Source organism: Ictalurus punctatus, chromosome 16 (assembly GCF_001660625.3).
Source record: "Ictalurus punctatus breed USDA103 chromosome 16, Coco_2.0, whole genome shotgun sequence".
Taxonomy (NCBI): Eukaryota; Metazoa; Chordata; class Actinopteri; order Siluriformes; family Ictaluridae; genus Ictalurus; species Ictalurus punctatus.
In genome coordinates, this window is record NC_030431.2 from 2,036,481 (window position 1) to 2,053,452 (window position 16,972).

The window sequence follows — 16,972 nt, forward strand, 5'->3', positions numbered from 1 at the left end:
TTGAACCCCCACCCTTCTGTTCAGTAACCCAGAGCCTTAACTGCCAAGCCACCACTGCCCCAGGATTTTCTTATGGTGGTTAGACTGAGACATGATTTGAGTTTGGTTGGGAAACTGGGGCAAGATTTTGGTTTAGGGGTGAGACTGGAGCAAAATTTATGCTTGGGGATAAAACCGGGACAGAAATTGGGTTTGGGGATGACACTAAGACAGAAATTAGGTTTGAGGGTAAGACTGGTGCAGAGTTTCGGATTGAGGATATAAACAGGATAGATATTATTTTATAGTACCTCTGTCAAACTCAACGTGATTAAAAACAACAACAGAATCAGAAATATCAGAGATGTTATAAAACAGGACAAAAAAAAAAGGACAAATGAAGATCACAGACATAAATCTGAAATAACCGAGATCTGATAGATTAAGACGAATTAAAGTGATAAAATAAAGCTAACATGAATTTGCAAAGAGAAGCTTCTGGCGAACCTTCTGTCAGGTGAGGGTGCGTCAAGTGCACACAAACATGTAACATGACACGTGGTTTCCTGAGTAGTGCAGCCTTTTCTAGTAAACAGGAACTTATACCAACCTTCACAAGCGCACCTTTGTCTCTGCGTGCACTTTATGGTGATTCTGCACTGCATCACGATGTCCTGTCAGCGTCCTTATCTGAATCCGGTAAGCACTTTAACCTGCATGTTTCATTTTATTTTAGGCAGCTGCTCATTTAATTTACTTCACCGTATCCAGATTGTTTCCTGTATCCCGTGACATGGCTTGTGTTGTATAATTTAATAATACCATAATTTAAAGCTCAATAGCATTTGAAGAGAATGACTTACAATCATAAAACCAACTGTAAAGTGTTCATGTAGGTGTCCGTATTTAGTCGTGTTTAGAGATGCACCGGTTATCGGCCGATACATCGGTGCATCTCTAAACATGACTAAATGATCTATCGGCCATATGCCGGTAGTTTAAGAACATCCGACGAGCAGGGCCGGTTATATCCTGTCAAGGAAAAGAGGGCGGGAAAAGACATGGATTTCGTGCTGTGTGTAAAGAAGATATCTCTTGTGTGGAATTTTTTGTGGAATTGTCTGCAGTTTGTAATCTACGGAGCGCCCCTAGTGTCAGGTAATGAAAAGGGCACGGATTACAAATCTGAGGGCACGGATTACAAAACTGAGGGTACGGATTATAAAATTGAGGGTACGGATTACAAGTCTGAGGGCATGGATTACAAAATTGAGGGCACGGATTACAAATCTCAGGGCACGGATTACAAATCTAAGGGCACGGATTGCAAAAATGAGGGCACGGATTACACATGGCTGTATTTTTTTTTCTTACCTGACACTAGGGGGGCTCCGTAGTAATATCCAATTTATGTTTATATATATATATATATATATATATATATATATATATATATATATATATATATATATATATATATAAAGGTTATATTATATATTACCAGTGTGATGTTCAGTGATGAAGTAGAAATGCTTGTGTTTGCGGTGAGTGAATGTGAAGCGTAACAGGAGGTTTTTTAGAATTCAGTCAATGTTAATATGAATTAATGACATTCAGTAAGTTAAGAAATCGTTAATCTTTAGTTCATGTGTTAATGTCAATTAGGGTAATGTGTTTTCTGTCTGTGAGACCAGTTACTGTGAAACAACTTGTTGAAATGGAGAGCATCAAGTTTTTATTTGCATTTCTTTCAGAATTGTGGAATTAATTATTATTTCATTTAAAAGAAGGCATAACAGGCAGAAGTATCGGTATCGGTTATCCGTATCGGCTGAGAAATTTAGTATCGGTGCATCTCTAGTCATGTTGCCTGTCCATTCAGAAAGCTGCTCCTCTTGCAGTTGCTTCAGGGGTTTTAAGATAGGTTTTGGAGAGAACACTGAAGAGAAGGGTTATATTTTTTTACATTTTTTATTTTTTTTATTTTATTTTGTACTGTAGTTTTGCAGCCAAATTCTGCCAAAGGTACTGACTGTTCCTTTTAAGGTGTTTGCACATTTCCATATCTGACATTTCCAGGAACTTGAAAATCAGGAAACAGAAATGGTTTTTCTTTGTTTTCATGACTGTATTAGCGACTCCCATTCACGGGCTGTATCCAAGGCGGCCTGTTTGAAGGGAAGACCGTCACCGTGACAGGACGAGTCCTGGCAGGGGCAGAGAGGTAATGCTAAACCTGATACAAAACCTACCATATGGTAATAAAAGGAGGAATCCTGGTATGACTAGGGCTCTCATTTGATAAAATCTATATTATTTGCATGGCCTGTGTTTACCAAGTGACACATCCTTGGGTCAACAAGAGAGTCAGTCTAGTTGACCAAACACTGGCTGTAAATTCTTAATCATTTACAGGTTAATCTTTACAGCGTAATCACTAATACGGCTAACATGATGATATTAAGGTTCGATATTCAAAATGTAGGCACCTGGTTATGACTAACGCTGTACTACTATCTTGTATATCATGTAGCTAAAGTAGACGATTTAGAGTAATACAAATATTTTGAGAGCCTATGACGCCATAGTGTGTTCACCCAAGGACTTTATATAACGTTCATGTTTTAATATTAATAGGCCACTAATATACAATTCCTTTATTAATAAGTAATTCCTTTATGCATAAATCCACGTCAGACATTTCTCTTATATTTGTTTACTGCAAAAAACAAGTCTCCAGTCTGAGAACGTGTAAACTAATTAGGCTTTGATTTTATGGACAGGTTTTGTGTGAATTTGCAAAGTGGCACCAAGGCAAACAGTGATATCATCCTCCACTTCAACCCACGCTACAGCGGTAACTCGGGCCACGTGGTGTGTAACACGCTGCAGAGTTCCTGCTGGGGTTCCGAGCAATGTAGCAAACACACCCCACTTCCCAGAGGCTCTGACTTCACCCTCACCTTCCTGGTCAACCGAGACTCCTATTCGGTTCGGAAAAACACCGCCTTTTATCTCTTATATTAATTGTGCACTACTGTAATTATTCCCCTTTAGCTTATCTACTACTTATTTACCTTTTCTCCATCTCGTAGTCCATGCATTAGGCTGCTATAGAAAGCTTCTATTACAGTTACATTACAGTACGTCTGTTACATTTCTCCGTCTAACTTGTGCCGCTGTCTCAGGTGATCGTGAACGGAGTACATTTCCTGGAGTACCTGCACCGCCTCCCTGCCTCCCGCGTGAACGCGATCTCTGTGAACGGAGGTGTAGAGATCACGTCCATCACTTTCCAAAATCCGGCTGTGAGTATCAACCGAAGCAGGAAAAGCCAATTATGATTTGCATTCAGACTCCGCCATAAATACGGCATTGTTTATTTGCAGACCTCGTGGGTGGCACAACCCAGCTTTGCACGCACGGTACGTTTATGAAATTTTCACAGACATCAATGTTGCAGTCTGTAAAAGGCCTACATGTCAAAAATGATCATTGAAATTAGGACAAGTTTCACTGTCTGACATCTATTTCATTTCTACTTCAGGTGAAAGCTTCTTACGCTGTCCATGGCTTGGGTGCTGTGAGTAAAACTTCCGATTTTTTTTTATCAGTCCCTTCATTTCATTACATGTTTATCTGTCTGAGTAGATCCTGTTATCTTTCTTCACAGACACCTCCTCCGTACAGTCCTCCACTTGCTTATGTAAGAACCACATAATCCCATAATCCACTACAGAAGGTCTTTGAAGGTCTTTTTTTATATATGTGTTTTTCTTCTTCTTCTTCTTCTTCTTCTTCCTGTCCCATGTATTCGTTCCTGGTTTGGTGTCAAATTGTGTTTTGTTTTCCATTTGTTGATGTGCACGTGTCCATATTGTTCTCCAAAGGGAAGGCCTGTTGTTGTTGTTTTTTGTTGTTGTTGTTTAAAGAAGGAATTGCGATTAATTCATTTTCCTTTCTATTTACAAATCGCAGATTTTTCAAAGTCACATTTGAATTTCGGTTTACGGTTTGGGCTTTATGTAGCCAAACCCTCCATTTTGACATACTTACTTTATTAAGCTTGCTATATACTACACTACACTTGCTATACACTACGTTTAACTTTTTCTATCTCTTAGAATTTGACTCTTTTTATCCAAAGTAAACAAAACGAAGGTTGAGTATTTTGCTCAAAGAACCCGCAGCTAGCAAACACTTTAGTTAGCAAAGCAGGTAGTTAGCAGGATAGTTAGTTAGCAAGCCAAGCAGTATGATGTATAGTTATTCAAATAAATGTACTGCATATCATATATCAGAAATTACCAGCAGGGGATATAAAACCTATTTCCGTGGTGATTTGTATGGTCTAGTTCCACAGTTCGCTAACTACCTCAGGAGCACATTAGCATGCTAAGCAGTACTATAGTAGAATAGCATCTGAAGCAAACTAATTGAAATGGACCTTCCAAATCACCATGGGGGTAGGGAGGGGGGGGGGGGGGGGGGGGGGGTCTGTTTTAGATGTGATTTAAGTGTCCATGTACATTTCCTTGAACAACATATATGATATTAGCTTGCTAACTTACTATCCTGCTAACAACCTGCTTTGCTAGCTAACCTGCTTACTAGCTGTGGGATAGATGTGCTCTTGAGATTCAAAGAAAAAACAAACAAACCCTGGACTGGATTGTGTTAAATCTGTATATTAAGTGCATTAATGCAAATAAAAGTGCTATATACAGTATGTACAGAATTTATAAGGAGTTCAGGGATATTTCTGAAAATCACATTTTTTTTTTCATTTCTCCTCAGGTGTTGCCATATAAAGCCATTATCCAGGGTGGAATTTACCCGGGCAGAGTCATCACTGTACAGGGCTGTGTCAACCACAACGCTGACAGGTGTGTGTTTTATGGTTATAAATGCAATGGTTATGGATGATAAAAAAAAACCCTCTTAGAAATAGTGTGAAATAGTTAACCTAGGAAACGTTAACAAAGAGTGCTACAAGGACAAGGTACTTAGATGAACTTTGTGATATATTAACAAAAAAAAAAAAGCTAACTAATACACAGCACCATAACGAAACCGAACATCAGTCATTTCAGAAGGTAACATCATAGCGAAAGGGAACACAGCTAGAAAGACACCCACTGGGCGTATGCATGCGTTGCATACCCATACGAATAGTATGTTCACACTTTCCCAGAATATTGCACAGTTACCGATTTAAATTTGAATGAACCAAGGAAGAACTCTGCTGCGCCATGGGCACAAATTATAAGCCAAAAAAAAAAAAAAAAAAGTTTCAACTGAGGAGAATGTTTAAACCAGACATTTCGGTCCTGCTGATGTTGTTTAGGTGCACGTCAATGATGTGGTGCGGTTTTTCCATTTCCTTTAAGTGCAACATGTTAGTGTTTGATTTGAGACCTTACTCTTAGGGGTGAAAAACCTCAGGCATTCATATGATATGATACACATGATAGACATGATGAATTAGATAGTTGACGATATTACTGAATCTGCTACGATACGACACAATACGATACGATATTATACAATTTTAATTCGTAAGGCAACAATTTGATATTCGACAATACCACTGAATCTGCTACGATACGATACATGATATGATACGATTTTGATCCATAAGGCAATGAGTCTATATTTGACCATACCACTGAATGTGCTGATGAGCTTCAGATAACATGATGACGTTTTAGACTTCAGCTTTGAGCTGAAGTTTTTTTTTTTTTTTTTTTTTCTCATCCTTTCTTCCCAGGTTCAACATCAACCTGCGTTATAACTCTGGCATTGCGTTCCACTTCGATCCGCGTTTCAACGAGAACGTAGTGGTGCGCAACAGCCTGATAAATGAGTGCTGGGGTCGTGAGGAGAGAAGTGGTGGCATGCCCTTCTACAGAGGCCAGCAGTTTACGGTAATCAAAACCTCTCTGCAGTTTTCAGGCTGAGAAAGACGTAGAATCAGATGAGTTCAGCTGGATCCTGTTGAGCTTTTTATATAACTAGGATAGACAGAATAGGTTTAGTACAATGATAAATTGTTTCTAAAGGCCCACAGCAGTGCAACAAATTGGAGAAAAAGTTTTCAAAAACAGAGAAGCTTCGGCTTTCTACATGAAAAGATACATCATTTTGTTATATATATATTTATATATATTTCAAGAGTGTGAAAGTAAGAGGCTAGTGATGGAACGAATGTTTATAGCTGCTATATCTATGATTGATAACAGGAACTAACTTGTTTCGCAGACATGAGACGTAACTATAAATGGATAAAAATGATAATTGTTGGGAAATTGCTGTGGTATAAGATGAATAAAACACTTCAGGACATGCCGTTATTGGAAAATATTCCAATTCAAGGTGGTAGCTGAAACTCTGCTTCGATGCACCACCGTGTCTTTAATTATTTTCCTATAACAGTACGCCCCCTAGTGTTTTGTACCAAACTGAACACCTGAAATCATTTCGACTGAGTTTATAAAACCTTGCAATATTCCAGACACATCAATATGACCTGAACGCTTCATATTTTCTTCAATATTTGCATGGTTTTATGGATGTTACACAGTGCTTATGCATGTGTTATGAATTTGTTACTTGGATAACCTTTGAGGAAAGTGTATTGTATTTCAGGTGAGCATCACGTGCGACACTCAATGCTACAGGATCGCGGTGAACGGCGCACATATGTTCACCTACAACCACCGTCACTTCCTGTTCCAGCAGATCGACATCCTGGAGGTTGATGGAAACATCAGCGTCAGTTCTGTCGTGGTTTAAGGGCAGGTCGTTATGTGTAGCGCTTTAAAGTATAAACTGTAAAACCAGTTCAAACCAGTATAATACTTTAAATGTAGCACATATTGTACTCTGGGAAAATTGTACAGCATCAAAAGCAGTAAAGATAGCTATGCAACACTGCTGAGACGATATCTTACTAATACAATAAAACCTATAGGTTCATTAACTTCACCGCATCTGACTAATTTTTTTATTTTTTATTTATTCCTTATTTTAGTTATATTAGTGAGGTAGCATTAAGTGTAATATACACTTATTAGACTGTTATATACATATAAGACTGGGGCAGGATTTGGGTCTGAGATGGGAGTTGGGTTTGATAATGAGTCTTTATTGGTCACATGTACATTACAGCACAGTGAAATTCATTTCTTCATACCCCAGCATGTCAGGAAGTTGGGGTCAGAGCGCAGGGTCAGCCATGATACAGCGCCCCCTGGAGCAGAGAGGGTTAAGGGCCTTGCTCATGGGCCCAACAGTGGCAGCTTGGCAGTGCTGGGGCTTGAACCCCCCGCCCTTCCGTTCAGTAACCCAGAGCCTAAACCGCCAAGCCACCACTGCCCCACGAGTTTCTTCTGGTGGTTAGACTGAGACATGATTTGATTTTGGTTTAGGGGTGAGACTGGGGCAAAATTTATGCTTGGGGATAAAACCGGGACAGAAATTGGGTTTGGGGATGACACTAAGACTGAAATTAGGTTTGAGGGTAAGACTGGTGCAGAGTTTCGGATTGAGGATATAAACAGGATAGATATTATATTATAGTACCTCTGTCAAACTCAACGTGATTAAAAACAACAACAGAATCAGAAATATCAGAGATGTTATAAAACAGGACAAGAAAAAAGGACAAATGAAGATCACAGACATAAATCTGAAATAACCGAGATCTGATAGATTAAGACGAATTAAAGTGATATTCTAAAATTCTAAAATTTATACTTAATTTTCAAAAGTAAGTTCTGCTCATGTGAATATTCAATGCTACTTAGGCAAAAACCCCTTTTTTCCCCTAGTTTAATGAGTGGTAAAGGCTCAGTGAAACAAAAGTTGATGTAGTCATTGATGATGATGAATTAATAATAAAAGAAGCTTTGCTGAACTCGTCATTGCATCAGTTTATTGTAACTTTAGTATATAGTGTACTTCAGACACTGCACTCTAACACAGCTGATTAAACTAATGCACTCATGAACAGGTTCACTGGGTGTGTTAGAGCAGTAAAATCATCTCACACACACACACACACACACACACACACACACACACACACACAGAGTTTCCACCTCTGGTATATCGCTTCCACAGGATACTCATGGACAGATGACTCACGTTATTTTGTGTGTGTGTGTGTGTGTGTGTGTGTACAGTGTGCTCAGTGTTCTCCAAGCACCGTGTGTCATTTCCGCTATCTTCATCCATGCCTCTATTCTCAGTTTCGTCCACACAGAGGCTCAACACACACTGCAACAAGCCAGCCTTTCTTCCACTCCAGTCTTTCTGACATTCTTCCGATTAATGAGTTGAGTTCATTTCAGAGCATGTGATCGTTAAACGACTTCAGATGTGAGGAATGTAGGAAAGGATCACAATCGAAGCTATAGCCGCTCACTTTTAGCAACACGATGGTATACAATTGTCGAAGCGGAATGATGTATGTACTCTCACTATCAAGTGTCACCAAGTAGAGGATGGCTCCTCTCAAGGTTTCTTCATCATGTAGTCTCAGGGTGTTTTCGCTTGCCGGCCTCGCCCCTGGCTTGCTCATTAGGGATAAATCTAAATCTACAGGGTTTCCCAAAAGTCTCCATGCACAGGGGACTATGTTTTCCAGCACCATGTCGGTTGTGCTTTCATCAGACGATGATCGAGGAGGTCAACTTCTCGGTTGGTCCGCAACACTTCCAGTCTTTTTGAATTTGTTAATAAGTTTGGCAGCAGTGTCGTGTGTGATGATGTGCTCGCCGCGTTTCCTGTTGAAGTCCATCGCAGCCTTCAGACAGCTTCCCAGTTCCAGCCATGAGAATGATTACAAAACGTTCTTCTTTTGTCAAAGGCGTTCAAAGATACATGTGGATAGCTGTAAAGATGCTTTGTGACAGGCGCACGGTGGCTTAGTGGTTAGCACGTTCACCTCATGCCTCCAGGGTCGAGGGTTTCGATTCCCACCGTGGCCCTGTGTGTGCGGAGTTTGTATATTCTCCCCGTGCTACGGGGGATTACTCCGGTTTCCTCCCCCAGTCCAAAGACATGCATGGTAGGCTGATTGGTGTGTCTGTAGTGTATGAATGGGTGTGTGAGTGTGTATGTGATTGATGCCCTGCGATGGACTGGCACCCTGTCCAGGGTGTACCCCGCCTTGTGCCCCATGCTCCCTGGGATAGACTCCAGGTTTCCCCGTGACCCTGAAGGAAGGATAAGCGGTATAGAAGTTGGATGGATGGATGCTTTGTGACAATGTCCATTGTTAAAAGGTGTATATGAATATAATTGGATGGAATTTAATTTTGGCTCTTTTCTTCTTCTTCCTCTTATTATTATTTTAATAAATTCTGTTTTTTTTTATATTAAAAAAACTACCTTTTTTTATTAGTGTGGACTTACCTACTAAACAGTGCTATCCTTGGTGGGATATTTGGTTCCAACTAATTGCACAAACATCATTCATACACTATGGACCATTTGGAAATGCCAATCAGTGCATGTCAAAGCTCAGATGAAACCTCCAAAGCGTGGGGCGAGTATGCAAACTCCGGGCACGGATGACGGACGCAGGATTTGAACCCCAAACCCAGGAGGTGTGCAGCAAACCTGGTAAACACTAAGCCGCTGTGCTCCCTGAGGAATCTGCAGTTCCTCACTAACATGACAAGCTTTGTTTGTTTTTATTGTTTGTTTTTTTTTGGGTCAGGGAACGACTGTTTATCGCTGCTATAACTTAAGCGGTAACAGGGAACCTGTTTCACAGATGTTCCACAACATTAAATGGAACTATAAATGGATCAAATGTTCTTTGATAGAAATATAAATTGTAAGTGTTGACGAATTGCTGTGGTAGAAATGGAAGTAAACACACACACACACACACACACACACACACACACACACCCGTCTCCATTGAGTCCAGTCACATAGACGCCCTGTGGAGAGCCGCGCATGCGCAGTAACGCCTCCCATCATAGCAGCTTCACTGCTGCTTCAGTGGAGAGGAGGGACTCAAACTTCCGCCACCGTCATGGCGGCACCGTGCAGCTTCTGATATGGAAAAAAAGGAGAAAACAACAAGGCAGCCCTCCCCCGTGCGTTCCCTGACCACGGACTACGAGGATTAAGGGGTCAGAAAGCTCAGGAAAGGCGTTTATTTTGGTGTGCAGGTCATGGCGGCTCACAAACCCGTTGAATGGGTTCAGGCCGTCATTAACAGATTCGACGAGCAGGTAAGAAGAGAGAGACGGACAGAGTGACATGTCCTTTATTGTTGTTATTATTATTATTATTATTATTGTTATTGTTATTATTATTATTATTATTATGAAATGACCGGCTGTCATGCAGAAACACTTCCCTTATCCCAGCTTCATGCAGATAGCTCAGGTTTTCTTTCAGTTTATCCCCCCCCCTTCAAAATAACTGCAGTTTAGCTAGCCAGCTGTGCTACACATGGAGAACTGATGGCCTGTCTGACAGGAGTCGGTGAATATTATTTATAATCGATCATTTTTTCTCCTTTAAACTGCCTTCTGTGGCTCGTTTCAACTTCCAACTTCTTCTTCGTGTGCATGCCAAAGCTTTCCTGCAAACTCCTGAAGTAAAAGATGTGGTGGTGGTGGTGTTTTGCACACTAGCTGCAGGGGCTGTATCCCAAACCACTGTGTGCTCCCTTTAATAAGTGCACTACATTCTCTGATTTTTAAATAAATAATAATAAAAAAATTTTGATTCCTGTCGCTTAGTAGTTATGGACGCCAATATGACCAAAAAAAAAAAAATAAATAAATGAATTTTTTTTACGGTGCTCAGTTCACTTCTGGAAAATGATTAGTTTGTTGTCATCGTTGACTCATCCTGTACTAGCTTTGCGTTCGTCCAATGAGAAGCGCTCTAGGAAGTATACGTCCCACCTCCTGGGGCTGGGGCATGTCTCGCTCGACAGCCTCTGGTGTACTTTGTTTTTTGTTTTTTTTCCCCCACATATGCATAGACTTTCAAAGTATACTCCATTCGACATGTACACAGGCTGGACAACAACTCGCACTACCTGTCCTGGCCTACAGGAGTCAGTACAGAGCAGTAAAGCAGGTCTTCCGGTGTGAAGGACGACAACGAAGGAGAATCAGAAGGACAATGCTTGGGCAATCTCGATTGTATAGATGCGGGTCCTTTCTAACCTGCACTTCCGTTTTTTTTTTTTTTTTCTTCCGCTACCTTGAGAATCAACGGGTCACCGCTGCCACCTTGTGGAACAGCTAAGCAGTGCAAAAGAATTAAATGTGCGTGTGTGACCTGCGCAAACAAAGTAAAATCGGGCGGCGGGCGTACAGTGCGGTATTGCCGATGACGAAATTTTTGCGTCACGTGTACCGTTCGCTGTTCCGAGCCTACGCGTAAAAAAACGAAGCGTACTTTCTGGTTACAGTAGCAGCTTTTTAGCAGTAAACACGGTTCATCAAAGCATTTTTGGCTGTGCGTTTTCCACGTACACTATTCCCGTGTGGCTTGCTGTGGAATAAATACACTAAGGCGAAAAGTATGTGGACACCACACCATCACACCCGAATGTTGGTGTTCTCGGCTAATGAGACAAGGAAATGTCTTTCCATCAAGCGGTGTTTATGCTTTATAATTTTTTTTTATTTATACATATGCTAACACTATAAACTTCACACTCGGACACGTGTGACGACCCTGCGGCGTTCCATCACCGTCGGCACTACTGAGATGAGAGTCCATGAAAAACACATCATCTCATTGCCTAGGATGTCCTCCTCCTTAGCCGTAGGTGAGAGTTTATTTCACAGATATGGAAGGAGTCTCCAGTGTCAGGGCTTTGTAACATTCAGAGCAGTTTAAAGTTGTAACTGAAAGTCTTCAGGACGGAGGACGGTTTCTCTGTAACCTGACAAGCTGCCGTGTTTTATTATATATATATATATATATTTTCCACAACATTAAATGTAACTATAAAAGGATAAAAAAAGTATGACACGTCGTTCTTTAATAAAGAAGAGATTGTGAGCGTTGTGGTGTAAGAGGAGTCGAACACTTCGAGATGTGCTGCTGTTGGGAAATGACTGTCAGTTTTGTACATGACGATATAATGTCCTCGCGTTTTGATCCCCTGGGGATGTTCGACTCGCAGCACGTCACACGAGGACTACGGATTCGGACTCCGTCTGACTGTATTCTACATCCTGTATTACTGTATTATACATCAGACCCTGGCCGTTGAGGCTCGTTAAACTTTAATACAATTGTAATAAAGATTAGAACTGAGTCGTAATCCTACATAATCGCACAGTAGGGCTTTGAGGTTAGCTTTAGCAGGACTTATTCAGGGTTTATAACTCTACACCGATTTAATACAAAAAAAAACAAAACCCAACAATCCCCAAACAAGCAAAAACACTTGCACGTGCACTTGTAGAAAAAGTTCTCAGAGAGTTCACAAAGGTTCTTGGCTCCATAAGCTACTACTTTGAATGCTCTCTGATGTAGGAAGATTTGACCTTTTTTTTTTTTTTTTGTGTGTGTGTGGTGTGAGTTTGTGGAACCGTTTTAGAAAAAAACAGGTTTATCAAGGGGCCTTGGAGAGTTCAGATTGGACAGTGAAGTTCTAAGCTTTCTAAAGGGGTTCTGCTTGGAACTCTGTCTGATAGGGAAACTTTGACGTTTAAAGTTTAACAACAAACTGAAGAACCTATAAAGGTTCTTGATTTAACATTTAACATTCAGTGAAGGAGGCGTGGCGGCCTTGATTGATGTCATTCTCTATGAAGGAGGCGTGGCCTTGACTGTTGAGTCCATGATGCAACTCCTCAAATGATTCTGCATCACTTTCAGCCAATCGCTTTGAATAAAAACATCTGCCTGATGAAACATGTCTCTGTGATAAAAATCCATGTGTTTGTACGTCACATTTTTTCACTGAAGTTGAGAGAATCAGTTCTGTTCTGAACTGTGGTGGATGTCAGAGGCTCTGTGCGCGCTTGTGCATGTGTGCGTGCTCGCGCATGTCTGTGTGTGTGTGTGTCCTCCTGTTCTAGGTGAAGGGATACACACTTTCCTTGTCTGGTCTCTCTGCAGTCCTGGCAGTTTTTGGCATAATACTCAAGGGCTTGTCTGCACCCTAAAGGAAGTTCTGAACCAAAACAAAGCGGCCTTGTGTTTGGCCTGGCATGAATATGGATGTCAGCATGTTCTCTCTGCGTGTGTGTGTGTGTGTGTGTGTGTGTGTGTGTGTGTGTATGTTCCGGACTGTCTGGTCCCGAGATTCTAATTTCCATTTCCTCTTCTTGCTATTTGGTAACTTGTCAAACACGTGGTCCTCGTTCTGTCTCCGTCTCCCCCAACTTCAGGGTCAGTGAGATCACCTTGTTGATTTTTCAGTCTGTGTATCTACTGTGGTGTGGATCCATCGGTTCTGTTGGTGTTTCTCAGAGGCTTCATCTTTCATCTGAGCCCGGGGGGGGCGTAGGATGGAGAAGACGGGGAATCCCGACTAATGCCTCTTCTCCCAAGGCTAATTGATTACATAGTGATAGAGGCACAATGACTAATTTCAGCACTCTGTGTGTGTGTGTGTGGGAGGGGGGTGGATGGATGGTTGGGTGAGGAGATGCTGCAGGTGTTCCACTGTAAGTTTCCCATGGTGGAAAAGCCTGACACTGGAGACTCATTCCATAAATGCTAAATAAACAAATGTTGATATTCCAAACAGTTTGGCTAGCTTATCCTTGGTGTACATGTTTGTCCAGTCGCCTAGCAACGGTGTCGTTCTGACGTTAACTACTCGAACGATGTCAGTAACCATATTTCACATTTTATTTCCGTTTGAAATAACTGAATATTTCCGTTTTTTGAGACCGTTAATTGTTTATTTTTATTTCAGCTTCCAGTCAAAGCCGGGCAACAGAACACGCACACCAAAGTCAGCACGGAGCACAACAAGGAATGTCTGATCAACATCTCCAAGTACAAGTTCTCGCTGGTCATCAGCGGCCTCACCAACATACTGAAGAACGTCAACAATATGGTGAGTGAACAACGGCTTACCAGACTGGACGGCTTTATCGTGTCACGGTTTAACGCGAGGGTCAGTACGCACGTCGGAAATACAAGAAAAACACACAGAAAAACAAGACGCAAGAAGCGGCACTCAGAAATGCCCAATGTGACGAGCAAGACTTGGCGAGGAGGGAAAAGAAATAACAGGGAATAAATGACCAAACTAGTTATGGTGAAACACGGAACAGGTGAACACATACGGATAGTAAACCAGTGGAAGGACAGGAAATACAATTTCCGCTACTGACGTTTGAAACACAGCCCAGATTCTCGCACACTACACTCACCACGCAGTGTAAATGTGACTTAACTCTCGTGCCTTTCTTGCAGAGAATTTTCGGTGAGGCTGCAGAGAAGAACCTCTATCTGTCTCAGCTCATCATCTTGGACACGCTGGAGAAGTGCCTCGCGGGGGTGAGCTGCCTTCTGCCCTTCCTGTCTCCCGACCAATACCCCTCCTCTTCTCTCTTTCTCTCTCTCTCTCTCTCTCTCCCTCCCCCCCCCCATCCCAAGGCCTACTTAACCCCCTGAGATGTGCTGCATCTGCCAGCTGCAGTAGATGAGTTTTGCAGGTGCTTCCCCATCTCGCCGTACCGCTGTCACGCTGCTCTGCCCCCTCGGCATTCCTGTTGCACTGGACTCACAAGACTCATGTCTTCATGTCTGGCTTGTTGCCTAAAGCGAACATTGCTTCAGCTAGTTATAATCCCACTTTACGTAAAGTGTGTAAGACAGATCTCTCTTTCTCTCTCTCTCTCTGTCTCTCTCTCGGGTCCAATTTTTGGGTCTGGATTTGTCCCAGGAATTCTGATTATAATTTATTCTGATATTGGTGCAGAGGGTTAACCATCCTTCTGTATCTCTATCTAACTTTCTCTCTCTCATTCTTCTGTTTTTCTCATTTTCTCTCTGTCTCTCTCTGATTCTTCGGTTTTTCTCATATTCTTTCTCTCTCTCTAATTTTCTCTGTCTTTCTCTCTCTCTCTGATTCTTGTTTTTAATCTCTCTCTCTCTCTCTCTCTCTCTCTCTCTCTCTCTCTCTCTCTCTCTTTTTTCTCTCTCCATCTGTTTCTCTCCAGCAACCCAAAGACAGCATGCGTCTTGACGAGACGATGTTCGTGAAGCAGCTCCTGCCAGAGATCTGTCACTTCATCCACACGTACAGAGAGGGGAATCAGTACGCCGCCGAACTGCGTAGCTCCGCCTCCGGGGTTCTGTTCTCGCTCAGCTGTAACAACTTCAACGCCGTCTTCAGCCGCATATCCACCCGGTAACACACACACACACGCGCGCACACACGCACACACACAAACTCTGTTTGAGTTAGAGTCTCTCAGTATACGTGTGATGTACTGACGAGGATCTCCGTCCGTGCAGGTTACAGGAACTGACCGTGTGTCTAGAAGACACGGTGGACGTCCACGATATCGAGCTCATCCGCTACATCAACGTGGACTGCTCCAAACTCAAAAGACTCCTGCAAGGTCTGTCGTTTCTCCAGAAATGTATTTCGTCGTCTGTACGACACGTTAAAACCGTAAATCATAAATACGAGTTTCTTCTTTTCTCCAGAAACGGTGTTCAAATTTAAAGCCCTGAAAAAGCCTGCGCAGTTGAGCGTCATCTACAGTCTAGAGAAGGTGAGTGCACGTCCCGAACCACGCCCTGTTCACCATGTAGCGCACTGTATATTTTGCGCCCAGACGAATTGTGAAGAACGCGCAAGATGTGTCTGAAACAGATGGTAACTGCCTCATTGTTCAACACTGTGTGTGTGTGTCTGTGTTTAGGCATTCTGGAATTGGGTGGAGAATTACCCCGACGAGTTCACTATGCTGTACCAGCGACCACAGACAGACATGGCTGGTGAGGCCCTGACTAATATCACCTCCCTTTATTATCCTTTTCAGTAACATAGATAATAGTTGTTTTGTGTATATATTGTTGTGTGTGTGTGTGTGTGTGTGTGTGTTGGTCTCAGACTGTGCAGAGAAGCTCTTTGACCAGGTCGACAGTTTTGCTGAGAGCGCGAAGAGGAAGGCAGCTGTGTGGCCGCTGCAGATCATCCTCCTCATCCTCTGCCCCAACATCATACAGGAGCTGTCACGAGAGCCGCTGGAGGAAAGCAAGGTCAACAAGGTATACACACACTTACATACATTCACACACATACACACACACACCCATACATACATACACATATACACGTACATACAAAAAAAGATAGCCTTCACTACTTTTTTGATGTCTTCTTCCTGTTTCGTTCTTTCACTGCCACTGATTTCTTATACACATTACTGCTTACGTCATCTCAGCAGTGTATCGCTTGTCCGTGTCGGGTTTTAGAAACTGTTTATAGAGAGTCTGAGGAAAGCTCTGGTCGGACACGGGGGCAGCAAGCAGCTGACGGAGAGCGCAGCCATCGCTGGCGTCAAACTGTGTAAAGCTTCCACCTACGTCAACTGGGAGGATCACTCCGTCATCTTCCTCCTGGTGCAGTCCATCGTTGTGGATCTGAAGGTGTGTGTCTCAAGTGCAGGAGTATTTCCAACACTGAGCAGCTGAAGAGTTTATATATTATATATACACACACACACTACCCGTCAAAAGTTTGGAAACACTCGACTGAAAGGTTTCTCATGATCTTAAAAACCTTTTGATCTGAAGGTAAATAAAACTGACATTGTATTTACGAATAAATATTTGTTTAAACGGACGACTCGGAGCGAAACGTTCCGAAAAGCAGCCGATAAAGAGTCCGGCGTCGGTGTGAACTCCTTTAATACGGTTTAAAAAGCATCTCGGGGACATTCCTGAAGAAATCGGGTGAGAAAACGGCAAGAATACATCTCTGGAAATTCTAGGCAGAAAGCGTGTCTACTTTGAAGATGCT

At 42.1% G+C, this 16,972-nt stretch overlaps 2 protein-coding genes across 5 annotated transcripts in view; both read left to right on the forward strand.

The window, feature by feature from the left end:
- The first annotated feature begins 539 nt into the window (after window positions 1–539).
- On the forward strand, window positions 540–6,961 carry LOC108276974 (galectin-9). Its single transcript, XM_017489182.2, has 10 exons — window positions 540–678; window positions 2,115–2,203; window positions 2,763–2,970; window positions 3,168–3,287; window positions 3,369–3,404; window positions 3,527–3,562; window positions 3,653–3,685; window positions 4,777–4,865; window positions 5,750–5,906; window positions 6,628–6,961. The coding sequence occupies exons 1-10, from the start codon at window positions 625–627 to the stop codon at window positions 6,772–6,774; spliced, it is 969 nt and encodes a 322-aa protein (XP_017344671.1). The 5' UTR covers window positions 540–624; the 3' UTR covers window positions 6,775–6,961.
- A 3,022-nt stretch (window positions 6,962–9,983) lies between these two features.
- The window catches only part of nf1b (neurofibromin 1b), a 61,305-nt gene continuing 54,316 nt past the window's right edge, over window positions 9,984–16,972 (forward strand). For 2 of the 4 annotated variants that reach the window (XM_017489173.3, XM_017489174.3), the window contains exons 1-9: window positions 9,988–10,232; window positions 13,904–14,047; window positions 14,410–14,493; window positions 15,159–15,349; window positions 15,457–15,563; window positions 15,652–15,719; window positions 15,870–15,945; window positions 16,061–16,218; window positions 16,426–16,599. In XM_017489173.3, the coding sequence (XP_017344662.2) occupies window positions 10,173–10,232; window positions 13,904–14,047; window positions 14,410–14,493; window positions 15,159–15,349; window positions 15,457–15,563; window positions 15,652–15,719; window positions 15,870–15,945; window positions 16,061–16,218; window positions 16,426–16,599 (1,062 nt within the window). In that variant the 5' untranslated portion in view covers window positions 9,988–10,172. Of the gene's footprint in view, window positions 10,233–13,903; window positions 14,048–14,409; window positions 14,494–15,158; window positions 15,350–15,456; window positions 15,564–15,651; window positions 15,720–15,869; window positions 15,946–16,060; window positions 16,219–16,425; window positions 16,600–16,972 lie in introns of all 4 variants that reach the window. The other 2 variants (XM_053686632.1, XM_017489175.3) reach the window with 2 other exon arrangements.

Bases quoted from the DNA above. Each gene is read 5' to 3' on its own strand.
- LOC108276974 (XM_017489182.2), top strand. From the start codon at position 625: ATGGTGATTCTGCACTGCATCACGATGTCCTGTCAGCGTCCTTATCTG. The intron at 2,204-2,762 runs GTAATGCTAAAC...TTTTATGGACAG, and splicing joins GTCCTGGCAGGGGCAGAGAG to GTTTTGTGTGAATTTGCAAA. The intron at 3,563-3,652 runs GTGAGTAAAACT...CTTTCTTCACAG, and splicing joins CTGTCCATGGCTTGGGTGCT to ACACCTCCTCCGTACAGTCC.